Genomic DNA, 12,656 nt, shown 5'->3' with positions numbered 1-12,656 from the left:
GAGTAATTTATAATGGCTTTATAGATTAGGATAATGGCTTAGCTTATTCGAGCTTTAAAAGTGACTAGTCAAAGATACTTCATTTTTACTGTACACATGTATGTCTAACAATAATTGCATGCTTGAGACCTATTACAATATCAGAATACACTAACCAGATAATGATACCTAGGGTAAGAAATAGTGTTGAAAATCTTGTCTTGGAGGTTTAACAAACATTTTTGTTTTTGTTGTAGGATGTGAAAGCTATAGTAACACATTCAATTCATAGTGCAATCCATTCAATTGGAGGGATTCAAGTCCTTTTCCCACTTTTTGCTCAGCTGGACAATCGACAGCTTAATGACAGTCAAGTAGAAACAACTGTCTGGTAAGTTTCTTTTCTGCACCATATCCTACTGTTTGCACCCTTAGGTTCGTCATGGCATATTCCATGCCATGTACTATATTTCAGTTTTTGGTCTTTTCTGAAGTGTTAATAAAAGTGTTTTTAGAACTGAGGCAGATTATGTATATGTGTATGTATAATATAAAAATTATCGTAAAAAGTCTCTTTCTTTAAAGTGAAAGAAATTAATTCTAGATGTAATAATGTGAGTATGATGTACAGCTAAGGAAAAGAATTATTTAACTTCACACTTAGCCTTAGCAGATGTTCATAGTCTTATCAGATTATATTAAGCAACTAAGGTGAGGGATATTCAATAAGTTATGTAGCTTATAGCTTATAGAGTTACTCATTTGATAATGCAGCACCATAATCTAAGATTAGAACACTGTTAAGTAACATAGGATTTTCTTTAAATATACTTCTTTTTTGAGGGACACAAAAATGGTGGTTTGTTCATGAAATGTCTTTTATGAGGTTGAATTCATGTTTACTTCTCATTCTTTCCCTTGTTTTATTAAAAATGCCGTATATATCAAGCTCTGCTTCATGTATTTTTTAAGGTAGTGAGGATAAATTTTAGCATTATGTTGCCTCTTTGGATTTTAAGCTTGAGTTATATAGACAAACATTATTTTTTAGTCCAAAATAATAAAGAAAGGCTTCATGAGTATATACACATACATGTTAGCTTTTAATGGGTTATTGCATTTTAAGTTAATGGAAAACTAGTGAATGAAGCTTTGGGAAAAGTTTAAGATCTAGTAAAATGTAAGGCATGATTTCTTAAATTGGCTGAGTTGACTTTGAAGACTTTTTTGTTAGTATTGATAGTGTTACTGTTTCTGTATTGAGACTCATTGAATAAAGCATATTTAAATATAAATCTAGTATTTATGACATTCAGTGCCCATCTATGGGTTATCTTTTCTTTTATTTCAATGTATTATAAAGGTTGGAGATTTGAAAGTCAAGAACTTTGAAGTGAAATGAAATCTGAGGTGGTTGTGGCTTTTATGGGCCGTTACTTTGCACTGGATGCTTATTTTCATCTAGTAAATCAAAATAGATTGGATTAGGGAAAACAGACAAACAAAAACAAGCAAATCATGCTTTATGATCTTGAATTTAAATAAAAATTATTTTGTTATTTATCATTTAAGGGGAGTATAATACATTATGACCTATATTTTAAAGTAAATGCTATGAGAATAAAACCAGAGAAAGTGCCTTGCTATTTAAACAGTCTTTAAGAATTACTTGGAATTTATAATTTTATTATCTGGAAGAGATTGTATTTTTAAGTGAAGATTTAGAAAGTTGGTAGTTTGGGGTGTTATAAATAAAATTATTACAATAATGTATGGCTTTATAAATAGATCTCATGCAATCTTAGTGCTAATACCACATATAATGGTGGGTCTTTTAAACAATATTTATGGATTTTTTTTTCTGCTTGAGATCAGAACTCATTTTAGTGTGCATATTTTAATATTTAAGTTTTATTTATTTCATCAAGGAGATGAAAATAGAAAGTCAGGTTTTAGTTTTTATACTTTGTTTTTATCATTCATCTCACTTTTTCCAACTTATAAAGATGTGCATTTTGGTCTTAGTTTATAACTGATAGAAAACACGTCATGGGAAAAGTATTTTAGCTCTTTTTAATGACAGTGCATATCTGTGTCTAAGATGCTGTGAGATTCCATCGTGTGCCCCCTTGGATTTTTGCCTATTGTTATTTCACTAAATATTTCAAAGTCCTGGATATCTGAGGCATGCTGTTTATAAACATCTACTGTCAGCTGTCCAGTCTTTTAAAATTCACTCTTCACAGGGACCAGGATATAATACAGTGTGTCAGCAAGAGAACCATTTTTTCATAAGATGCTAAAATAAACTTGCTACACAGGATTTTTTTCTCACTTGGTGAATACAGATATTTAGCTATGTGAGGGCATATAGAGTTTCACGTTTAATGATTATTGCTCATAAAGATGACTGGGATCTTAAAGTAAGATGTATTATCTTATTTTAGCCAGAATTAACTTGTTTCAAATAAAAATCACCTAAAACTTTTAAATTTTCCAATGAAAATTCAGTATACTTATTAAAAAGTTCATTTAATATATATACAGCAAAGTTACAACAATTTTTCACTTTCAGTGGCTTTTAAGAGAAATTGAATTAAGCTGTAGTAAAGTTTTGTTCTAGTCTCTATGTTTCATTCAGAAGTGTTTTATTTTCCATGTAGAAAACAGTGCTTTGTAATAAAACTTTTTACTGTTCTGTAGCCTAGCTTTGTGTTAGTGTAGGCAGATGCAAAGTTAAACTCACTCACTGAGGATAAAGTTTATTTCTGGTGTCTAGGAGGGTAACTTATTTGTACAGGATGAATTTCTTGCTTTTATTTTATCTTCAATGTTACATTACTATGTCATTCCTCAACTCCTGAACTACTCAGTCTAGAATTCAAATCCTGAGCTTGATGTTGGTTATTAATGCAGTTGACAGTATATAAGTAGATCAATTGTGCCCTCTGGGTTTGTTATTAGGGCGAGTGAACTAAGTGAGTCTACAAGGTTTTTCCACATATTTTGTGTTTTCAACACTATATATCATCCTCTTTTTTAAGATAAGGTACCAAAGGTTCATAGTCCTTATATGTGATCTTTTTCTACTAATGATATTGTTTCATAACTACTCAAGTATTAAAAATAGGACTTGAACTTTGAGTTTTTCTATTATTATGAGAGTATGAAAATTACCAGATTCAGAAACCTGAACATTTTAAGATTAGTTTTCTTAAATTGGCCATTGGATTTGCCTTTTACTGAAGTACTCAGTCTCCAGAAATACTTGTCTTGATTGCCTTTAAAGAAAACGCGTAAATGTAACCTTCATGAGCTTGCAAAGCTGTCAAGTAGAAGATTAGTGGGTGAATAATATTGAGCAAAGTCAAATAGCTTGTTGTAGTAGCTATGGTAATTGTTCAGGAATCAACTTTCAGTAAGTAAATTAGACCACTGTATTGTATTGGTAGAACTTTCTATCTTTTACAGTTATTAACTACCTTGAGTAGTTATTCAGTCCCATGGAAAACACATCATACAAATATTTTTGATCCCTTGGTTCAGATAAAATCAGACACTTTTGAAATAAGAGCAAGAAGTTTAAAATGTTAGGCAATACATTAAAAACATTCTTTCTTTACTGTGATTCAGTGTTAACATTTTTTAAACCAATGCTTTAAGCTGATTTTTTTTTTATGAAGCAAAAGCACATTTCTCATCAGAAATTATGTGGTGCCAAGATAAATGTTCTTTCGGTTTCAACTCTCTTCTGTACCCTTTGATTGCAGATCATAAGATGGGTCATGAATTGATAGAAGTTGTATGTGATATTCATTGTCCTGTCTGTTCCATCTGAAAGACACTCCCATTGTCAGTTTACTAAAGACGTTTTAAAGGCAAATAACCAAATATGCCAGCAGTACACTCTTTCTGTATAACATAAAGAAAATAAACTACTATCCTTGTAAACTATAGCCCAATAAAATATTTTCAATATTATATGCATGTTATGTGACCTAACCATAGTCACCTGATGATGAGAAAGATTAAAAATGAGTATTCATAGGGCCATGCAAGCTTAGTCAGTGGATATAAATGTTCTCATTGAAAGCTCTGAGTTCAGAGCCACATGAAGAACCCTATGAATGCTTCTAGAATCCCATTTTTAGCTGCATCTTAAGCCATGATATTTTATAAGTTAGAAAGTAATTTCAAGTAATAATTTAAATGAACTTGTGTAGGTCTGTTTTTCCTAGATAAAGTAGTCTTTTACCTTTAATTATAACTGTAGCTTGTTTCATAAAATGATGGAATGTAGGATATCAACACACTTAGAGAAGTTCACAGAGCATTGCATCATTAATCATGTATTTCAAAGGGCGTCTTGCAAGGTGAAAATTGGGGCTTGCTAGCTGGTTTAGTAAAGTTAAATAATTCTCTTCTTTCTGTCTTAAATCATTCTATCTTGACTTAGCAAAATTATTACTATAATTAAGTTGATTTTTATGTTCCCTTAGCAATAATTAATCTTAATTAGCTCTTTTGTCATGTATAAAGCAACAAAATTATCTTTAAATTTAGATGTTTCATTGGGGAACTACCTTAATCTTATTTTACTGTATTCTTAAGTGTGACATAATTTTTTATGACTTTTTGTTTGTTTGCTTTTCCTTTTTTTACTGGATATTGTATTTATTTTCATTTCAGATGTTATCCCCTTTTCCGGTGTTCCCTCTAGAAATCCTCTATCCCTTCATCCCACTCCTATCCCACCTGCCCACTCCCGTCTCTCCACCCTGGCATTCCCCTACATTGGAGCATCTATCCTTCCAAGGACCAAGGGTCTCTCCTTCCATTGATGTCCTAGAAGTCCATCCTTTGCTACATATGCGGCTGGAGCCATGGGACCCTCCATGTATACTCTGGTTGGTGGTTTACTCCCTGGGAGCTCTGGAAGTTCTGGTTGGTTGATATTGTTGTTCTTCTTATGGGGTTGCAAACCCCTTCAGTTCCTTCAGTCCTTTCTCTAACTCCTCCATTGAGGACCCTATGCTCAGTCCAATGGTTGACTGGGAGCATCTGCCTCTGTATTTGTCATGCTCTGACAGAGCCTCTCAGGGGACAGCTTATCAGGCTCCTGTCAGCATGCACGTCTTGGCGTTCACCATAGTGTCTGCATTTGGTGACTGTATATGAGTTGGATCCCCAGGTAGGGCAGTCTCTGCTCCATACTTTATCTCAGTATTTCATCCCTTAAATATTTTGTTTCTCCTTCTAAGAAGGACTGAAGCATCCACACTTTAGTCTTCCTCCTTCTGCAGCTTGATGTGGTCTGTGAATTGTATCTTGGGTTTTCTCAAGCTTTTGGACTAGTATCCACTTATCTCAGTGAGTGCATACATGTGTGTTCTTTTGTGATTGGGTTACCTCACTCAGGATGATATTTTCTAATTCCATCCATTTACCTAAGAATTTCATAAAGTCATTGTTTTTAATAGCTGAGTAGGTCTCCATTGTGTAAATGTACCACATCCTCCATATCAATTCCTCTGTTGAAGGACATCTGGGTTCTTTCCGGCTTCTGACTATTATAAATAAGGCTGCTATGACCATAGTGGAGCATATGTCCTTGTTATATGTTAGAGCATCTTCTGGGTATATGCCCAGGAGTGGTGAAGCTGTGTCCTCAGGTAGCACTATGTCCAATTTTCTGAGGAACCACCAGACTGATTTCCAGAGTGGTTGTACCATCTTGCAATCCCACCAACAATGGAGGAGTGTTCCTCTTTCTCCACATCCTCACCAGCATCTGCTGCCACCTGAGTTTTTGATCTTAGCCATTCTGACTGGTGTGAAGTGGAATTTCAGGGTTGTTTTGATTTGCATTTCCCTGATGACTAAGGACACTGAACATTTCTTTAGGTGCTTCTCGGCCATTCAGTATTCCTCAATTGAGAATTCTTTGTTTAGCTCTGCACTCCATTTTTAATAGGGTTATTTGGTTGTCTGGAGTCTAACTTCTTGATTTCTTTGTATATATTGGATATTAGCCCTGTATTAGATGTTGGGTTGGTAAAGATCCTTTCCCAATCTGTTGGTTGCCATTTTGTCCTATTGACAGTGTCCTTTGCTTACAGAAACTTTGCAATTTTATGAGGTCCCATTTGTCTGTACTTGATCTTAGAGTATAATCCATCTGTGTTCTATTCAGGAATTTTCCCCCGTGCCCATGTATTCTAGGCTTTTCCCTACGTTCTCTTCTATTAGTTTCACTGTATCTGGTTTTATGTGAAGGTCCTTAATCCACTTGGACTTGATTTTTGTACAAAGAGATAAGAATGGATCAATTTGCATTCTTCTACATGCTGACTGCCAGTTGAACCAGCACCATTTGTTGAAAATGCTGTCTTTTTTCCACTGGATGGTTTTAGCTCCTCTGTCAAAGATCAAGTGATTATAGGTGTGTGGGTTCATTTCTGGGTCTTTAATTCTATTCTGTTGATCAATGTGTCTGTCTCTGTACCAATGCCATGCAGTTTTTAATCATTATTGCTCTGTAGTACAGCTTGAGGTCGTAGATGGTGATTCCATCAGAAGTTCTTTTATTGTTGAGAATTGTTTTCGACATCCTGGGTTTTTTGTTATTCCAAAGGAATTTGCAAGTCACTTAAGTGACCCCACAATTCCACCAGAGAACTCCAAAAGCTGATAAACAACATCAGCAACAACATGGCTGGTTATAAAATCAACTCAAACAAATCAGTAGCCTTTCTCTACTCAAAGGATAAACAGGCTGAGAAAGTAATTAGGGAAGTGACATCCTTCACAATAGTCACAAATAATATAAAATACCTTGGTGTGAATCTAACCAAGCAAGTGAAAGATCTGCATGACAAGAACTTCAAGTCTCTGAAGAAAGAAATTGAAGAAGATCTCAGAAGATGGAAAGATTTCTCATGCTCTTGGATTTGTAGGATTAGTATAGTAAAAATGGCCATGTTGCCAAAAGCAATCTACAGATTCAGTGCAATCCCCATCAAAATTCCAACTCAATTCTTCATGATTTTTAATTCAGGAAAATATACTACAATACATAAATTGTTAGATTTGTATCATGGGCTTTAAATCCAACTAGATTAAAACATAGCCTGTGATTGTGTGTGCTAAGCTAAAGATGTAAAACCAGTATTTGTATAAGATGGTTTCTCCTAGTGGAGGTTGTTGTTGTAAATATAAAATATAATTTGCAATTTTGTTTTGAAGTTTATTTAAATACTTTGTTAAATATTTACATAAATAATTTATTCAAGTTCATTTATTTATTTTTTATATATTTATGGAAGAACATATTGCTGCAGTTAATGGTCACATTTGCTTGTTTGTCTTTATTTTAAAAAATTACTGAATTTGTGAGGAAACCTTATCTTTGAAGTGAAACTACACACGCCTTTAATCCCAGCACTTGGGAGGCAGAGGCAGGTGGATTTATGAGTTTGAGGACAGCCAGGACTACACAGAGAAACTCTGCCTCAAAAAAAAGAAAAAAAAAGTTGAAACTACGCCAGTACAGCATATGGAAATAATAGACGGCCTGCAATCTTTTTTTTTTTGGTTGTATTTATCTAGACTGTATCTTTATTAAATCATTATTAAATCATTTTAAATTGTTCCCTAAAATCGCTCACAGATTTGAGAGGCCCCATAAATTATTTCATTTTATTTTATCTCTCACTTGAAACTTGGTTGCTCTTCAATATTTTTTCAGGAAGATTCAGAAACTGAATTTCACTATCGTCTTTGTTTGTGAACATAACTGGCACATACCCTTTGCTAATACCTTAGATCTTTCAGTATGTGCGCGTAAACTTACCATCTGTTGATATGCACTTCTCTCTCTTTATAGTGCAATTTTCAGACCAACAAAATGCTTCCTTTCCTATTGATTGCCTGGTCCAGAGAAGGCAATTTCAACTAATGTATTTGAGAGTCAAGTGTCAGATACCTTAGGTTAAATAAATATGAGTTATCTTCAAATTCAAATATGTTAGTTTTTTTTACTTTGTGGTTCATCTCTCAAACATGTAATTACATGTGTTACATGAAATTGCACATACATGTAATTTCAGGTAACATGTAATTTCGGGTAACATCCTTGAGAATTGCTCCCTTGATGACCTAATATTTAGAAGCATGAAAGGTGTTTGAAGGATTGCTTTGATATTACTTTTTGGGATATCATTAGGAGGGGTCATACATGCTGTCAGAAACAGTAATTTTTTTCTGGACAAGTTATTAGCAATGTCTCATTTCTTACTACCATATGGTATGCCTTTAAGTCTCATTTCTTATTATTATGTGGTAGCTCAGTCTAAAGTTGAAAGATAATTAAGGTGAAGGTGGAAGAGAATCTTGCTGGAAACGTCTGGAGATGCTTTCTTCTTTGAGGTTATGGTTTTCTCAAAGCAGTTGCAGATGTGATATGAGCCTTTTCTAACTTTGAAAGCCAGGTTTACTAGTTACCCTTTTAATATAGTGCAGGCGAGGTTGAATTAAATATGAGGATCCAAGGATTTCTAGTGGAGAAGTTAGTGATCAGGAACCCAAGGATAAAAAGTTTACACTGATTAGTTACTGTCAAAAGAATGTCTTGCACAAGGGTCATGTGCAGATATTCATGGTGCTAGGTACTGCTTGGTTATTCTACCATGCCTTCTTATGTGGCAAGAAGTTCATAGTAGAACTTTGATGAGGATCCACTGCCAGAGTCATCTGAATTTATAAAGGAGTCCTTGTAAAAGGACTGTGTTGAAACCATTAATCTACGGTTTAGTGCAAATGGAAAAAAAAAAAGACTTGCAGTTATATTGCTGCCAAAGACAGAGAAAAAAAGTAAATGCTTAGCCTTCAGTAGTTCATAGAATAATAATAGAAGTTTATTTTTGTGGCAATTTTCTATCACATATGTTTAAAATATCTGTCTAATTTCTGTATAAATTCTACACTTTTTTGTTTTTTGAATTCTGTTTTGATATATCTAATAAAGTCTGATGAAAACATTACATTTGCTTCACTTTAGATACTTTCTTTGCAATTCACCTTTGTTAATGGAAAAAGTTCCTGTGAATCTGAGCATTGATGATTTTTATTAACAGCTTTTCTGGATGGTGAGACTTGAAGCATCTTTTGAAAAGTTGTGTGTTTTTAGCAGTTCTTCGTGGTGATAATTGTAAATATTCATTAGTTTCCAAGGAAATGAATGGGATGATTTTGTTTGTTTGTTTGTTTTTAACATGCTTGCCTCCGATTCATATCTGGAAAATACTGCAGAAATGACAGACATGCCTGAGGAATTCAAGTGAAATTCTGGAGTTTACCAATATTCTCTATGTGCCAACTCATGTATAAAATAAAAGAGATCTTGAAACTGTTAGTAGCAGTTGATGGAGTGCTAGAGGTAAACTTTGTTTGTAGAAACATCCAAAACATACATATTAATTAAAAATATTCATACTAACATTGGTTCCTGGTTTCACATAAGGAAAGAGCAGTGAAAAGTCAGTAGGTATTTAGTTACAACTCAGTGGGAGTGAGAGGCTCTGATGTGCTATTGCATATGTGTTTGTGTGTATCATGACATATATATATATATATTCTAGACAGGACAGCTAAGAGAGTAGGCCATAAATGTCCTTATCATAAGTGTAAGTGATACATGAAGATGTAGATAACTTAAGTTAAACATTTACTCAGTTATATACAACAAAAAGATAACATGTTACAACATTAATATGTATAGTTACTCTTTTTATAAAAAACTATTTCGAACCAGGAGCTATTAATACCTAGAACAAAATATGATTTGTAGTGAATGCCTTCCTGGCTCACAGTCTACAGTAAATATCCTTAACAATTAGAGGAGGGAGAAGTTGTCAGTTATGTAAATTAATTAACATGCCATCAGAATAACGTGCAGTGAAATTTTTATTTCAGTAGAAGTGCAAATTCTTGTTCATTTTGATTCTGTAAAATTCTGAATGACTTTGGAGCCCCCAAAAGAGTCATGACATCCATTAGTATTACAGCCAAAAGCTAGACATTGATGAGAAGTAAAGAAATATGTGCTGACAGGCTCAACTCCACAACTTGGACTGATTTCTCAGAATTAAACTTTTGATTCTTTTGTGTAAGAACAGATAGCCCATATAAGAACTACTTGTCCAGTGAGTCTTACTGACTTTAGTTTATTTACATAAAGATGCATGAAGTTTTTGAAATGGGATATTTGTACTGCCTTTTCTGTTTTAATCAGGTCAGGCTTTATTTTGTTTTGATTTGATTTTGTTTATTTGTTTATATTTGTGTCCACAGCTGGAGTAACTTGAGTCAGGATAGTGGAATCCGTAAAGGAAAAATTAGTTTATATTGGCTGGGCATTAGAAGGATTTTTAGGATTTGTGCTTAAGTTGCACTTCCTAATTTTTATCTATACCTACTGAGAGAAGTTATAGAAGGAAAAAAAAAGCTATTCTGGAGTTGTGTGCGAAAACAGTAATGATTGAACATTGTTCTCATGAGTCAGTATTAATACAGTGTACATATTAATAAAAATAATCTAGTTTTCTGTCCTCCACAAGTCAGTTTGTAAGTGTTTGGTATCAAGTATTATAAGTAACCTTTTCAAAGTGTTTTAAGAACTAAGACAAGTTTTGGTGTTGCTGTGGTTTTCTGAGTCAAGTATATTATAACGTATAATGTCTAGATAAAGAAGAACTACAATTAAGTAAGGAGAGACTACTGGGACAAAACTTTGAAGTTGAGTATAGTGCTTGATTTTTCTAAGGATTCCTCATGTTAGGATGGGAAATGCAGTGCCAAATTACACATGAAATTTGGTAGCTTTCTTCAAGAAAGGTATATTGTTAATATGGAAAAATACAGTTTACTCGGGATGTAGAGTTTTAGGTCTCACTCATATTTTAGAGGAGCCAGTATTTGTTTTATTAGGAGAAGAAAGAGATTAGAGAATTACACAAAGACTTTTTACCTTTGTATCCCACTAGAGACTTTTGTTCTCATTTTGTTGATGACTAAGTATAATGGAACTTGGAAATGTAGTCTACATATACAAGGTGAATGAAGTTAGGATTGAAATTGGTAATAACTAGTGTTGTAATGCAACACATTTTCATTATCCATTCATTGGATACTCTTAGGTATCTATCAACCAGCCTACACATAAAGAATACACATGTTTCTTTCTGCATCCTGATTTCTTCACTCAAAATCATGGTTTCCAGATCCATCCACTTACCTCAAAATGTCATAGTACTATTTTTTTTTTTTAGCCAGGGGAATAATATTCCAGTGGAAATGCACAGCATTTTCATTATCCACTCATTAGTTGATGGACACCTAGAGCATTTCCATTTCCTACCTATTGCGATTGAGCAACAGTAAACATAGATGAACTAGTAACTCTGTAGTTGTATATAGTGTCTTTTGAGTATATGCCCAAGTTGGTTGTCTTAGAGATCTATTGCTATGAAGAAATGCCAGCCACGACAATGGCAGTCCTTATAAAAGGAAGCATTTAATTAGGCCTGGTTTAAAGTTTCGGAAAGTTAGTTCATTATCATCATGGCAGGGAGAGTGGCAGCATGTAGGCAGATATGGGACTGGAGAAGTAGCTGGGAATACTACCTCCTGATCTACAGCCAGCAAGCAGAGAGTGATACTGTGCCTGGCTCCACCATTTGAAACATATCCTCAGTGACACACTTTATCCAACAAAGCTACGCTTCCTAATCCTTTCGTATAGTGCCGCTCTCTCATGACTTAAGCATTCAAATTATGAATCTATGGGGGCCATTCTCATACAAAGCACCACAGTAGTGGAAATAAGGACAATTTGCTGGGTCTACCACTAGTTTTTGAGGAGCCTCATCGCTTATTTCCATAGTGGCTGTCCCAGTTTGAAAAAGCTTTATATTTTGCTTCTGTAAAGCTTACTTAAATGCATACGTATAGGGAACAATGCCTCTTCCAGACACTGAACTATCTGGTAAAAACCCTAGTGCAAGGAAATGCTTGCTGTTTTTTTAGTTTGTTGGTCAGTAGGTTCTTATAACCCTGCAAACAATATAGGTCATTGCCATTATTGCTCTTGGTCACCTTCTTCTAAAACTTGTTGGTAAGACCCTATTGCTGAAGATGCCATATACGTGGGATGAAATGCATGAACAAATTAAGCTAGTACTTATTCAGAAGCTTTATCCGTACCTGCTATCTCTTATAATGCTGAAAAGTATTCTCTACTCTGCTGGAGGAGAAAAGTAATAATCAGTTTTACCCAGCTGTGAACCTGGCAACTTAACCAGATTCGCCTGACTGGGCCAGACATGCCATTGCTTCAGTAGTGGCACAGATGTGAATAACCAACCACTTCCTGATTGGATGTACTCCAAAAGATGGAGCTCATGCTTTGACTGTTTATGGGGCCAAGGACTGGAGCTAAGTAGGTCCTAGGCGTGCTGCAGATCGAAAAAAGATAATAGCCAATTTCTTATTTGAAGAAGGGTTTATTTCAAGTGTATACAAAGCACTGTCAACCCTCAAAAATAAAAACAATCCAATAGAGATATGTTACTAGACACATTAGTAACATTCATGTCAGAGTAGCTCAAGGTTTTCAACAT

General features: G+C 34.3%; 1 protein-coding gene across 1 annotated transcript in view; it reads left to right on the top strand.

Annotated features, from left to right (window-relative positions):
- The window catches only part of Nbea (neurobeachin), a 513,393-nt gene that overhangs the window by 108,842 nt on the left and 391,895 nt on the right, over positions 1-12,656 (top strand). Inside the window, exon 10 of the mRNA XM_028763470.1 lies at positions 237-370. Coding sequence (XP_028619303.1) covers positions 237-370 — 134 coding nt within the window. The remainder of the gene's footprint in view (positions 1-236; positions 371-12,656) is intronic.

Source organism: Grammomys surdaster, unplaced genomic scaffold (genome assembly GCF_004785775.1).
Source record: "Grammomys surdaster isolate TR1022 unplaced genomic scaffold, NIH_TR_1.0 139, whole genome shotgun sequence".
NCBI classification, from domain to species: Eukaryota; Metazoa; Chordata; class Mammalia; order Rodentia; family Muridae; genus Grammomys; species Grammomys surdaster.
The sequence above is the reverse complement of the archived record's forward strand: the minus strand, read 5'-3'. Positions and strand labels throughout refer to the sequence as shown.